The 15,107-nt window shown below is 45.2% G+C and overlaps 1 protein-coding gene and 1 long non-coding RNA gene across 5 annotated transcripts in view; one reads left to right on the top strand and one right to left on the bottom strand.

The window, feature by feature from the left end:
- The first annotated feature begins 774 nt into the window (after positions 1–774).
- LOC116219165 lies at positions 775–2,206 on the top strand. Its single transcript, XR_004163097.2, has 3 exons — positions 775–893; positions 1,230–1,504; positions 1,755–2,206. It is a non-coding gene; the product is annotated as an uncharacterized LOC116219165 (long non-coding RNA).
- A 39-nt stretch (positions 2,207–2,245) lies between these two features.
- The window catches only part of lpar2b (lysophosphatidic acid receptor 2b), a 26,955-nt gene continuing 14,093 nt past the window's right edge, over positions 2,246–15,107 (bottom strand). For 3 of the 4 annotated variants that reach the window (XM_031562196.2, XM_031562194.2, XM_031562195.2), the window contains 4 exons: positions 14,658–15,072; positions 11,563–11,831; positions 10,554–10,583; positions 2,246–3,420 (listed from right to left, as the gene is read on the bottom strand). In XM_031562196.2, coding sequence (XP_031418056.1) covers positions 3,331–3,420; positions 10,554–10,583; positions 11,563–11,831; positions 14,658–15,072 — 804 coding nt within the window. In that variant the 3' untranslated portion in view covers positions 2,246–3,330. The remainder of the gene's footprint in view (positions 3,421–10,553; positions 10,584–11,562; positions 11,832–14,657; positions 15,073–15,107) is intronic. The other variant, XM_012830873.3, reaches the window with a different exon arrangement.

Here is a 15,107-nt window from a genome sequence, read left to right as displayed (position 1 = left end):
CCTAAGTTCGGGATCCATTTCTCTGCTCAGCAGACGAGCTGTCAATAGACATGAAAGAGCAATTGAAGAGTGACAGTAGACTTAAGCATCTCCCCTATTTCGTCATTCTGGATAGCAATGATCACCTTTGCGACATAGTCTTAAAAATGCTCATCCTTTTCGCGTCGACATATTTGTGCCAGGCAGGCTTTTCAAGACTGACTGCGCTCAAAACTAAATACCGCAACCGCGCACAGATCGAGGATGACCTGAGGATATGTTTTCAAACATTGCCCCAAGATTTGAGAACCTTTGCAGTGCAAAGCAGGCTCATGTCTCACATTGACAGACCTGTAGGATTTTTTTTGTAAAGATCACAAGAGGCCCATAATAATAACAGTATCCAAATTATAGCAATAATAACACTAATTATTATTATGATAATAATACAATAATAATAATTGGTCGATAGTCATTAATTATAATAATAATAACATAATGATGGTGATAATAATGAATAGCCTACTAATAGGCCTACTATTACTGATAATAATAACAATAATAATAATAATAATAATAAATAGTTATAATAATTGTCTGTATGGGCCTAACAATAGCCTAACCTTGACATGTCAGGCCTATCAATAACAATATGCTATCTATCTATCTATCTATCTATATATGGTGGTGTAGTTGAGGGTGGTGGCGGCGGGCCACGCGCTGGGGGGGCCCCAACTACCCCTAACCAGCTTTGGGGGGGCCCAGCTTGCAAAAGTTTGAGAACCCCTGATCTAGAGAATGAGTGACGACAAAGTGCAACACGGCAGGTTGAATCGGCTAAATACGCATAACCAGTGGTCTAAGCGTACAGTGGCTGAGTGCTTGCTGAAGTAGCAACGAAGGGGACTGAGACGGTAAGCTCGTGTCTGTTTACTTATTTTCGTAGATTCAGGCCAACATGTTGAGTGTTGTCAAGAACTGTCTATTAAGTTAAAGTGTGTGTGTTGTGTGTGCGGGAAGGCATTCAACTGTTGTGTAATAAGTGGCGTGGTCTGTAACGAAATAATTGCTTGTGTTCATTTATTATTTTATTATCAATTTGTTTTGTATTTTAGGAATTGTAAGCTATGTATTCGTTTGGTTTGTGTTTAAAAAAAAATGTTTTAACCATAGGCTATTGTATTCTATTCTATAATGGTTAGCTGAGGTGGGAGTATTTGGAACATTAATGACCTGTTTGCTTTGAACAGACCGATATCTGAGATGGGTGCATCCAACTCCAAACTCTTTTCGGCAGACGCAAGAAAGACAAGGTGCTCTCGTGGACTGGCCTGAAGAGAGCGCTGTCGTTCAAAAAACAGAAGCGGAGAAAAAACTTTCTGGAAAAGTTGTCTATCGGCAACAACAGAAAAGGGTCTCTGTCTCTCAAAAGATTGTCGGTCCCAAATATCCGGAAAAGCACCAGGAAAAGCTCGCAATCTCCGAAGAGATTCTCCCTGTTTGAACTTTGAAGGATGCAGTGCAGGTTAGAGGTGGCCATTTTTCAAATCATTACTTGTTAAAATATATGGAGTGTGTGTGAGAGAGAGGAGAGGGTCATCTAGGTTCAGAATAAATAATCTTCAATTCAGCTGGACAAAAGAAATCTGTTGATTCAGCGGATGAATGTGGAAGGAGTTAAATTAACTTTTTTTTTTTAAATTAAATGTATTTTGTTATTTTTTTTTTTATTGCTGAGAAATGGCCAACTACACTGTAAACTATCTGCGTTGCAGGATATCCACTCACGGCACTCAGAGGTCAGGTACTAAATATAGAAAAGCAGCACAGACTACGATGACCAACCCCCGACAACCCAGCGTCTGAGTAGAGGTTTTCGGACTGTAGCTGCCACAGGTGCCTGTGAAAAGACTTGGTTTTTCTACTTTAGCTGGTTTGTTTGCCTCTTTAAATCTATTATTTTATTAAAAATAAATACATATTTTGCTGACACCACTACAGTACACGTGTGTCGTTACTGATGGAGACCGGTGGGGACTAGTGGAGAGTACAGTTACTGGAGAAGCAAAGGGTCACCATCATGTGGTTCATTAATACAGAGGAAGTACGTGTGTGTGTGCGTGTGTCCGTGTGTGCGTGCGTGTGTGTAATACAAGGCTACTGATGAAAATGTATATCTGCAGTCACATTGGATGGAAGTACAAAGCAAAGAAAAAAAAAAAGAAAACATTTTGGAAAAGAAAAAAGAAAGAGAGAGAGACAGGAACATTATTGAGAGATTCCCTTTAATGGCATCCACCTTCATCAACTGATATGAATGTATGTATATCTTAAAGTAGAAAGTTCGAGGATAAGGCACTTTAACTTTAACACTGCTATGAAATCTCATGTCAAGTCAAACATTGCAGTAATTTTATCTGTGCTCAGTGTGAGACAGACCTAGCGAGGACAGTGCGAGACAGACCTAGCGGCGGCCATCTCTACAGGGGTTGATACAGTATATATACAGAAATATGATATGAATTAGCCTAAAGACCTATGTTCATAACTTTGTCAGCCAGAGCCAAAAAAAAAAAAGAAACTAAAACTAAATTCAAGTAGAATGAGCTGACTGTAGCTACAACGCATCTCTCTCCGTCTTGGAGAAACAGGTAGCTCTGTCAACATGCCTGGAGGCATGATAATCATCATGAACACACAGACATGCGGACACACACACACACACACACAGGCACGGAACCAATACAAACACATATCCAACTTGTTCTCTAAAAACATAATCTCTTTCTTAAAAGGCAAAGTTAGCATCAGCTAAAGGCAAACACGGCTAATAGGCTAACCCCCCAAAAAAACAACACCACCACTTCAACAAGGATACACATATACACGTCAGCATTACAACTCCTGCCCCAAAATGTCTCCATTTGACAAGGTATAATTTAAAAACCAAACTGAATAAAAATTTAAGTTTTGGAGGCAGATAAAACTGCACTGGATGTGGGTTCAGTTAGCTGCTAAGCTCCCAGCGGAGTGAGCCCAGAACCATCCTTAAAAAAAAAAGTTAAAAAAGAAGTTACTCTTATTTTATTGGCTCTTTCTATGCATCCTTCCATTATTCAACTAACATCCCTTTTCTTCCCTGAAGACAGTCATTCACTCCCTCCCTCACCCACCCACCAAATGTGCCCTCCTGGAGACGACCACCCCTCCCCCCTCCCCACCCCTCCCCTTCGAGTCAATTAACTGGATCAATAGGGTGGATCAATCACTTCATCTATTTAATCCATCAATTCATCAGTCCATCCTTTGGTGGTTCAATCCATTTCATCCTTCAGTCCAGAGTTGACTTGCTTAGCTTTCTGAGGAGCTCAGAAGGTTCTCCGCTTGGCCCAGTTCCAGCCGAGTTCCGTTCGGTTCCTTCTGGTTCTGGTCCTTCACAGGCTACAGAGGCAATGGCAGAGAGAGAGAGAGAGAGAGAGAGAGAGAGAGAGAGAGAGAGAGAGAGAGAGAGAGAGAAGATGGAGGGAGAGAAGGGTAAAGAGAGAGGGGAAGAGAATATGTAGAGAGAGAGAGAGGGGAAGAGAAGATGTAGAGAGAGAGAGGGGAAAAGAAGATGGAGAGAGGGAAAGAGAGAGAGAGAGAGAGAGAGAGAGAGAGAGAGAGAGAGAGAGAGGGGAAGAGAAGATGGAGGGAGAGGTGGAGGAGTGAAGAGCGTGGACAGGAGAAGAGTTTGGTAAGGAAGATGTAAAGAGGATTACTCATCATCATCATCATCATCATCATCATCACCACCATCACATGCCGGACATACATTTAAGTGTAGAATATGTCAAATTAGTAGATTTAACAACTTCTGTTTGATGGTCTACTATATTTTCATTTTTGTCATTGACTTAAAATGGGTGGCTTCTAAAATCATTGAAGATTAAAGATCGCTTCAGGAAGAGGTGTGCTGTAATCATCTCTGTGTTGAATGGCTACAATTTTTAGCTGATTGGGATGAAAACATTTCTTATATATTTTTTCTGATACAGGATATAACATGACTAAATGTGACTTCATGCAATTTCAGTGATTTCATGTTGAGGATTACGAAGCATAAGGCACGTTCCTTCTCCCTACCAAGTATTTAGAAGGTTACGCCAAATATTTAAGCTAATGTTTTGCTTTAGTTACTCTTCTCTAATTCCAGTTAAGTGATTCACCGTTTGATGAGGAGGGCATGGCTAGATTTGGTGATTCACCGTTTGAGGAGGGTTAGATTTCGGCGGTCGGCAGAGCGCATCACGAACACCCATGAAAAGGTCTGGGTAGCTGGAATGCCGATCATTTCTACTCCTAATTACAAAAACATGCAGAGGCTAAAGTCATCATTTTATATTTAGGAGAATACTTTGGTGAAGCCTGTTTATAGTCCGTTACAAACCCCTCTAATCCAAAGGAAGACCGCGTGCGGTGTTTGTCAAATGCTTCAATTTAGTTCTTGGGTTCTGCGAGACCCCCTCATTTAATGATTAGAGTTGATGGTGCAATACAATTAAAAATGGATATTTACAATGAAGACCTTCCGAGGTCACAAAACATAAACTTCCTGAGTTTACATCGTCAAAGGCGGGTTCTTCATCGTCAAAGACGGGTTCTTCGCTCTGGTTCTCACATGAAGGCCCACCCAGAAATCTTTCATGCCAAAATAACCCGTATTAGGTTCTCACAAGGACAAGCCAAATATACCCAATGATAAAGAAAGGGTTATTTATAGAAATATTTGTATCCGACCAAAAAAAAAAGAAAATGCTTTGAATAGGTTTTAGTCTCAGTTGTAGTGGTGGGTGACTGAGGACAGTGTGTGGTGTGTTTGCGCTTCCTGTATAAGCCCAAGTGTATAGTGGGTGATCTGTGATGGGAAGGCAAAGGGAGATCCATAAACACACACACACACACACACACACACACACACACACACACACACACACACACACACACACACACACACACACTCGGGTGCAAGGGGGTAGACCTCGTAATAGAAGAGCCCCATGGCTTCATTCTCTAAGCAAAACAAAGGGCCTCTTCTTTTAGGAGGTTTACCACTTGCCGGTGTGTCACTAAACCATGCTCTCGGAATACCCCCTAGGTCTGATGGAATACCCCCTAGGTCTGATGGAGTACCCCCGAGGTCTGATGGAGTACCCCCGAGGTCTGATGGAGTACCCCCTAGGTCTGATGGAGTACCCCCTAGGTCTGCTCAGATCAGAGCAAAGGACTGTGGTGGTTGGTATTGGACGCTGCCTGGGGTTACCAGGGAAACTGAAACATGCTTTGGTGACACTGTAGGAAGTCCGTCACAGGGCGTGGTGAAGGACTCAAATTTGTTTGGCAAATAATGTGGTCATGCCCTGGTGAGCCAGGTGTGTGTGTGTGTGTGTGTGTGTGTGTGTGTACGTGTGTGTGAGAGGGAGAGAGAAGCCAGCAGCGATAATGTGGACACTGATACACTTCTGACACGACTGCAGTCAGTAACCTGAACCTGCACAATTGGTCACCAAAATGTAAAAATCGCCTTATTTGGTTTAAAAATATATATATTTATTTTTTTTTAATTTCATGAGCATTTACAGTGATTGTTTGTCATTGGTGTTTGTGTCCACATTTTGGCTCCTATGGGCTCTGCTTGGCACTGTAGATTACAGTAACCAAGCAACCGTTGCTCACAAGCAGGCAGGCATGATCAAGCAATGGCGATCACTCCATCCAACTGACACAGACATAACAAGGCGATAACACAGGATTTCAGTGGCCCTTTCCAAGGCCTGTTTATTTACCATTTGAAAAATTATTTCTTTTTTTGTTCCCAGCAACTTGTCCCTCAATATAATATCTATATACTTATATGTACACACAATAGAATGCAAGACAGGAGAACAAGAGAGTCACTCAATCCTGTGATATAGGGATATAGTGTGGAAAAGAAAGTGTGTGTGTGCGTGTGTGTGTGTGTGTGTGTGTGTGTGTGTGTGTGTGTGTGTGTGTGTGTGTGTGTAGGGGTAAATGTGAAGCCTGCAGGAAATGTGTATGTGCATGTGACTGGTTGGAGAGAGGTCCATGTTTTGCACTAAGCGAGAATCACAGCGACACACACACACACACACACACACACACACACACACACACACACACACACACACACAACAGATGTTGATGACAGACAGACTGAGGCACACACTTTTCCTCCAAACAACAGGGAAGGACAAAAGGAGTAAAAGTAATATAAAAATATATATATATAATAATCAAACCCACTCGCTCACATTCATCATGTGACGTTAATCAAACGGCCCTCTCTTTCTACCCCCCACCAAAAACATGACGTCCCTCTCCCACCCTCCTGTTAGATACACTGTAATTCAAACAACATGAGGTCCACAAGAACTGTTTGTTTACATCAGCACCCCAGCTCCTAGCAACAGAAGACCCCAAAACAGTTGCACGTCCCCAAGTCTCCCCCGATGACCCGACGTCGGGGGTTTTTACGACTGACCTACAAACAGCAAATTACAGCAACTCAACTTTTCCATGATGGCCACAAAACAGTGCCGTACCACAACCACGGCAACGGTGGTGTCTCTAAAACACAGCGGACAGACCCCGGGAAGACACTGGGCCTCTTATCATGTAAACAACTCTCTCTGCTCAACGACTCTTTCAGGAGGAGAGAGAAAAAAAAAAAAAAAAAAGAAAGAAAGAAAAGACAGACCAGAAGTGTGGTGGCGGTGGTCCCGTTTCCATGGAAATGAGAACCTGTAAAGCGAGGCGCTTGTGGTTTAACGCGTGGCAAGCTCATCTTGCCCTGGGCTGACGAACAAACCTTTACACCAGTGACTGCAGGCACTGCAGCATATTGTCATTTGAGTGGAAAGTCCCTTTAACATTTGGCATTGGGTTTATCACCTCTAACCATGGCCCCCGTTTCCATTGAACTTTGACATTTCACTACCAAAGACGTCGGTACACACTGGAGAGGCCAGTGTGAGTTATACAGACAGCTGCAGTACAGAATATGGCCACTAGGGGGCAGAGGAGAGTGTTTCGAGGAGTCTTAAAGGAGTTGTGGGCGCAGACACACACACACACACACACACACACACTCCAAACAGGAAACCGCTGCCTCTTAACACCTCTGAGTATGTATTTGTGTGTGTGTACCTCAGTGTGTGTGTGTACAAGTGTGTGTGTGTGTGTGTGTACAAGTGTGTGTGTGTGTGTGTGTACGTGTGTGTGTGTACACAAGTGTGTAAACCACCAGTTCACGGTCTCGGTTTTGACAGGATGTCATTGCAAGCACCTTGCATAATAACCGGGCGACTAGACAGGCTGGTGAGGAAGGCGGGAGCTGTTGTGGGCACCGAACTGGACTGCCTCACAACGGTGGCGGAGAGAAGGACCCCGAGTAGGTTGCTGACTATCTTGGACAATGTCCACCACCCACTACACAGTACTCTCAACAGACAGAAGAGCATATTCAGTGGCAGACTCCAGACTCATCGGACAGGCTGAGGAAGTCCTTTGTCCCCAGGGCCATTCAGCTGCATAACGCCACACAGAAGGGGAGGAGAAGGGAGATGGACTTCTCTGCATGAGTCTACCTTAGTCTGCCCTTCTCTTCTCTTCACTTATCATCCCAATGTCCATCCATCCCTCTACTGGCTATACTAGCCCCTTGCACAGACTGAACAATATCTCTTTGCACTATCCACACACACACACACACACACACACACACACACACACACACACACACACACACACACACACACACACACACACACACACACACGAACGTTGCACTATCCACACAAGCACATGAACACGATCTCTTGCACTATCCTCACTTGCAGCACAAGAACACTTTCCTCGTGGACATCAACACTTTACCAATCTATGCACAATGTACCATAGGGTCAGAGCCATTCCTGTATCTGTAAACACCCCACTCCCAGTGAACATGTCCCCCCTATGTGTATGTGATTTATGTATGTATGTCTGTCTGTGAGTAAGTGTATAAGCTACTATGGATGACCTAAATTTCCCTCTGGATTAATAAAGTATCCATCTATCTACAGTATCTATCTATCATCTAATAGTGAAGAGGCAGCTCAGGTCTCCTTACAGGTCCTTTGAACAATATGGCTCTGATATGGACTGCACCCATTTTGTAGAGTCGGCCTCCAACCACCACCACACTACTGTGTGTGTGCCTGCGTGTGTGCAAGTGTGTGTGCGAGTGAGTGTATGTGTGCGAGTGTGTGTACCTGCGTGTGTGTGTGTGTGTGTGTGTGTGTGTGTTTGTGTGTTTGTGTGTTTGTCTGTACCTGCGTGTGTATGCGTGTGTGTGTGTGTGTGTGTGTGTGCGTGACCTGCGTGTGTGAGTGTGTACCTGCGTGCGTGTGCATGTGTAGCACCAGCTCACGTTATCGGTTTTGACAGGAACCACATCATGCAGTTAGATTACAGAGATACGGCTCTGGTCTCCTTATAGACAGCAGGCCTTTGGGCGGATGCGGCTCTGATCTGGCTCTGATCTGGCTCTGATACGGATCTTGTAGTCAATCTCCAACCTCCAGGGTTGCATGAAACACTTCTCTCTTCATTGGTGAGCAAATATTTAGGTGGTGTGTACAGACAGACCAGTTTTTTATTTGAGTGCACACACACTGAACGAACAGCTACAGGACCATGAGGAGCAATTAACTGAATTGGACAAACTATTCTGGATAAGAATCACAGACTCTACCTAAAATCGAGAACCAAAATACTAAAGAGATGAGCACCAACAAAACTACTCGTCAGGGAACAGTGAAATGACTGAATAACTAAAATCAGCCATCAGCCATGTTGTTTAAAGTGAGAAACGGCCAGAATCATGGGTTCCCATGGCGACGACCTGTACGGTAAATCACTTTGGACTAAAAAAAAAAAGAAAAAAAAAAAAAAAAAAAAAGGGTCGGTTGAAGGAGTAAATGCAATACAATAAATGTAAACACAAAGGATTCTTTGTTTGTTCCCAGTGGCACCGTCTCCATGCAAACAACCATCCAGAGATGAAAATCTCAATAAAGGCGTTGTTCGTCGAAACAACGTTAGCACCACAGAGAATCTCAATTAAGGCGTCGTTCATTGAAACAATGTAGCGTAATTTCCGGACTATAAGCCGCTACTTTTTTCCCACGCTTTGAACCTCGCGGCTTAAACAATGACGCGGCTAATTTATGGATTATGATACCTGTGACTGTATACGGTGGCTTTGTGTTTACGGTGGCTTTGTGGAGCTAGGATGCTAGCATGGATGCTTAGCTCCACGCGATTTCTCAGTATCTCAATAACTTAACTAATGTCAAAATAACCACAGTCTACCGGCGTAGACAGAACACAACTCAAAACACTTTAGAAAATAAAATAAAAGTTTACAACAATACAAATCCAGTCTTTTCAAGTTCTTTAGCTCACTGGTTTCAAACTAGCGTCTTTCTTCTATCTCGCTGTCTTCAATCTAACGTTCTAGCTTCTGGTTGCCTCTTGCAACTGTGCTCTCTTAAAGCAACAGTGCACTTATCGTAACTGGCAAAACTAATAATATGCATCACTATTGTATTACTTTTGATATTCATTTTAGCCTGTGTAAAGTTCATTTGTTTCAATGTACCGATAGGCACCTGCGGCTTATAGACAGGCTTACTTATGTTAAAAATATATATTTTTTTTCTAATTCAGTGGGTGAGGCTTATATTAAGGTGCGCTCAATAGTCCGGAAATTACGGTAACCGCCACAGAGAATCTCAATTAAGGCGTGGCCATTTTGGCACTGTCAACAAGCAAACCTTTTATAAAAGTCACGACAGACCAAGTTTGCACACGACGTTTAATTTTTTACTTCTACTCCCTTTATTTATTTATTTATTTATTTATAGTGAAATGTCCCTTTAAGGTTTAAACGGCTCTTAAGCCTTCAACCAGGCCTCACCAAGGCCACATAGTTTCGACAGCACAAATAAGGAAGCGCTGGCATTTGACACACAGCTCCATGCATCTGTTGCGGAAGCCCAGAGAGCGACCAGTCAGCCTGCTTATGTAAATTTGGAAAAAAGGTTAACGTTGGAGTTTGCGCGCACCCACACACCCACCCACACACAGAGACACCTTTGATGTCTGTTTTGAATCTCTCCCTATGAAACGCAGGTGTGGAAGTGAAACCCTTAATGGACAGAAGAAGTGGCAACACAGAAGCGGCAGCAGCACTGAAAATACAAGTGTGCGTTACTCGACGTAGCCGAGAGATACCAAGAGAATGCCAAGCAAAACATACGCCTGAGAAACATTTGGAACAAATGTTTACCGTCATAGCAATCTTGATCGAATTCAACAAAATAAATCTGATATTTCAGCAATTCTGGCCAGAAGTCCTGATTACGGACTGAATTTGAACCATGTGATTTCTGTCCAATCATGGAGCATGATTTCATTTATTTATCTTTTGTTGGGGGGGGGGAGAAGAGGCGGCGAGCGATTCTGCTCATTACCCGCAATTGGGAAGAAATCCTTGTGCTTCTCTAAACACAACAGAGACAAAGACAGCAAAAACATAAAAACAAATACACAACACAGCACAAACAAAAAAAGCAGCGACCCCAACACACTCGACCAGGGTTTCCTAATCCTGCTCCTGAGACCGCCCTTACTCCTGATAGATAGATGGATGGAGATTTGTTTTGCACAGGTTCCAGGTGCAGTATTGAGAAACCCCGCCCTAACCCTAACCCATATCACGCACTAACCCATGAACTATTCATCACTGTATATTACACACACACACACACACACACACCACACACACACACACACACACACACACACACACACGGCATATAGTGTATACACAAAACAGCACCCATTGGTGGGCCTCCCCTGGTGATGGAGTGGTGACACAAGACAGTAGCGGCAGCTGGTGTGTGATGGCACGGGACATGGACCTGACAAGCGCAGGAGGTTTCGCTTGCGGCGCAATTAGGAGGTTGCTGATCAAGAGTTTGAAGGTTTATGAAGAAACTAAACATTCAGGTTTGTAGTGGCGGGGTCCTTTGTGAATGGGATGGCTTTTCCTGTTTTTCCTCCACCCCCCCACCACCCCAATTAAAAAAAAGGTTTAAAAATAGTGATTATAAAACAAAAAGACGTCTGGATTGGTCACGTGCGTTTGCGGTTGCAGTTGTGAGTAATACACATAAAACATTTGGAATTTGAAAAAAATGATTAAACATGTTTGGGGGATGGGGATGGGGTGGGGGTAGGGCAGTGTCTTTGCCACCACCGCAGTTTAGGGACAAAAATGTCAAAATGCTTGATTATAAAATTATTGATTATAAAGCACGCCGCCAGTAAAAATCGGATATTTGGTGTCAGGGAAAGGGGAGGGGGTAGTTTTCAGCCTGAGCCTTTGCCACCCCCGTCACCTATCCCGTTCTTGTGGTCGCCGGTGGCGGCGGCTTCACATGGGTGGGGGTAGTGCGAGCCGTTGCTCTCGGACAGTACCTCGTGGTCCACCGTGCTGAAACGCACCCCCGAGGCATCGGCGCCGGCAGCCCTCCGGCACCGGACCGGGCACAGGTAGCAGAGGATCTTGCGGAAGGTGCGGCGCATGTCCTTGTCGCGGTAGGAGTAGATGATGGGGTTGACCAGCGAGTTGCACTCGGCCAGGATCAGGAAGTACTTCTCGTATTTTAGCACCTGGCAGGACACACAGTCCAGCCCGTCAAGCAGCAGAACCACCAGACCCGGGGTCCAGCAGATCACAAAGGCACCTGGAGGAGGGAGGGAGAGAGGGGGGGTGGATGGAGAGAGGGAAAGAGAGAGAAAGATGGATGGATGGAGGGAGGGAACGAGAGAGAGAGAGAGGGGGTGGATGGAGAGAGGGGAAGAGAGAGAGAAAGATGGATGGATGGATGGAGGGAGAGAGAAAGAAAGAAAGAAAGAAAGAAAGAAAGAAGTATTGAGAGAGCAGAAGAGGAGTACAGAGGAGGAGGAAAGGGGGGAGGGAGGAAGGAAGAGAAGAGAAGAGAGGTTCAGAAGAGGAAGGGTAAGAAAGAGGAGAAGTGAGAGGGGGAGAAAGAGGAAGAGAGAGGAGCAGAAGTGAGAGTGGGAGAAGTGAGGGGCAGAGAGAGGAGGATAAAGAGGGGGAATAGTGAGGGGAAGAGAGAGATCAAAATCTTCACTCAAGTTTCCTTAAGGTGACACACACATACACACAAATAACACACCAATAGCAGGAAGGGAGGGACAGAAAAGCGCCCTATTTAGCTAAATCACTATGACCAAGAACTGACACATGGCATCATAGAAGACAAAAACTGCTAAGTTATAAACAGCCTCAAACAAACATCAGCAAAAAATATGTGAGACAGAGCTTGAGAACGAAGGAGAGAGGGGGGGGGGGACTGGAAGATAAGGGGAGTATGAGAGTGGGAGGGTGATAGGTATGAGGCACGGGGAGAGAGAGAGAGAGAGAGAAAAAAAGGGAGAGAGAGAGAGAGAGAGAGAGACACACAGAGAGAGAGGAAGAGAGGGGGAGAATGTGGAACAGAGAGAGAGAGAGATGGGGAAAATAAAACTAGGGGAATTGTGCTGTAACACTATATGAACTTGGATGAAGAAATGTGTACCACAGTAAAAAAAAAAAAAAAAAATCATACTGTGTGGTGAATGTGAGTGTGTGTGTGGTGAGTGTGTGTGGTGATAATATCACATTGCAATGATTTCACACTCTAAGAATGCACACACACACATCAGCTGAAACAGGGGTCCTGTGCACACTGTGTGTGTGTGTGTGTGGACTTGCAGAGGAAGTGGCAGTAGGTCTGTGTTACACCTTCCGAAGTGGCTGTGCATGTTCTGACAGATCACCATAGATGAGAAAACACACACACACACACACACACACACACACACACACACACACACACACACACACACAGATTTTCTTTTTGTTGTAAACAACACCACACTCTCTCTCAGCTGCACACACACACACACACACACTCTCAGCTGCACACACACACACACACACACACACACACACTCTCTCCTACACACACACACACACACACTTCTTGGTAACCCACACCACAATCTCAGCTGCGCAGGCAAACAGATTCGTCCACATCATGTCAAACACAAGAGAAGGGAAAGGGAAAGAAGGGGTAAAGAATAAAAAAGACAAAAATAAGAGAGATAGAGATAGAGAGAGGAGAGAGAGAGAGAGAGAGAGAGAGAGAATGTGTGTGGAGAGAGAAGGAGAGAGAGAGAGAGAGATGGGAATGGGAGTGTGTATGCATAGAGAGAGAAAGAAAATATGTGAACGCTCTGTAAGAGGGGGGTTGAGGAGGGAGTGTCTGGTTAAACGAGTTGACACAGGCCTCAGTTTGTGTGTGCCCGTTTGTGTGTGCCCGTGTGTGTGTGTGTGTGTGTGTGTGTGCCCGTGTGTGTGTGTGTGCCCGTGTGTGTGTGTGTGTCCACGCATATGTGCTTGTGTGGTATTTTAGTTTACAGTACACAAGCATAAACAACACACTGTTTTCCTAGTTTTGTTTTAACTGCGCATACAAACACCATGTGTCTTCAATTCAGAACCCAAATTTGCTGGAGCGAGTATGTGTGTGTTGTGTGTGTGTTGTGTGTGGTGTATGTGTGTGTTGTGTGTGGTGTGTGTGTGTGTGTGTGTGTGTGTGTGTGTGTGTGTGTGTGTGTGGTGTGTGTGTGTGTGTGTGGTGTGTGTGTGTGTGTGTGTGTGTGTGTGTGTGTGTGTGTGTGTGTGTTGTCTTTCAGTCGGGTGTTTCCAGTAGAACAGGACTAGAGTGACGGGATGAGATCTATCAGGCCTTGTGCCCAAAGGTACAGTTCCATGTGCAGCAACATACAGGCTACTAACTGCCAAAAGGGGTAGCAGGAGCACGCACACACACACACACACACACACACACACACACACACACACACACACACACACACACACACACACACACACACACACACACACACACACACACACACACACACACACACACACACACACACACACACACACACACACAAAAAAAACACTCTTCCTAATAAACAAAGGGGGGAAAAGCACTCAGTGTGTGTCTGCCGATCTCAGTGTGTGTGTGTATGTGTGTGGCCATCTCTCAGTGTGTTTGTGTGTGCAAGAGAGAGTGTGTGTATGGAAGAATGTCAAAATTATAGACAGGAGACAAAGGTTTGTGTGTGAGTGTATGCGTGTGTGTGTGTATGCGTGTGTGCGTGTGTGTGTGTGTATGCGTGTATTCCCCCCCCCCCCCTCACCTAAGATCATGACCACGGTCTTCATGAGGTTCTTCACCGTCTCCTTGTGCTTGGTCTGCCTCTCAGTGTGTGTGTGTGTGTGTGTGCGTGGCCATCTCTCAGTGTGTTTGTGTGTGCAAGAGAGAGAGTGTGTGTCCTCACCTAAGATCATGACCACGGTCTTCATGAGGTTCTCCACCGTCTCCTTGTGCTTGGTCTGCGAGGTGTGTCTGTGTGTGTGTGTGTGTGTGGTGTGGTGTGGTGTGTGTGTGTGTGGTGTGTGTGTGTGTGCGTGCGTTCCCCCTCCTCACCTAAGATCATGACCACGGTCTTCATGAGGTTCTCCACCGTCTCCTTGTGCTTGGTCTGCGAGGTGTGCTGCGACATGCGGTGGCTCTTGTGGCGCACGTACAGGAAGATGCGCGTGTAGACGGCCACCATGATCAGGAAGATGAGCAGGTTGAGCAAGGCCCAGAAGATCAGGTACTTGCGGCTGTACATGGGCGCCATGGTGGAGCAGCTGTCCAGGTCGCACAGGCAGTGCCAGCCCATGGTGGGGATCAGGCCCATGAGGATGGCCACGGCCCAGATGCCCAGGATGAGCAGCACCACGCGCTTGTTGGTCATGGTGCTGTGCAGCTGCATGGTGAAGACGGTCTGGTGGCGCTCCACCGCGATGGCCAGGAGGTTGATCACCGACGCCGTGAGGCTGGTGTCTATTAGACTCTGAGGAGGAGGAGGAGGAGGAGGAGGAGGAGGAG

Source organism: Clupea harengus, chromosome 24 (assembly GCF_900700415.2).
Source record: "Clupea harengus chromosome 24, Ch_v2.0.2, whole genome shotgun sequence".
Lineage (NCBI taxonomy): Eukaryota > Metazoa > Chordata > Actinopteri > Clupeiformes > Clupeidae > Clupea > Clupea harengus.
The sequence above is the reverse complement of the archived record's forward strand: the minus strand, read 5'-3'. Positions and strand labels throughout refer to the sequence as shown.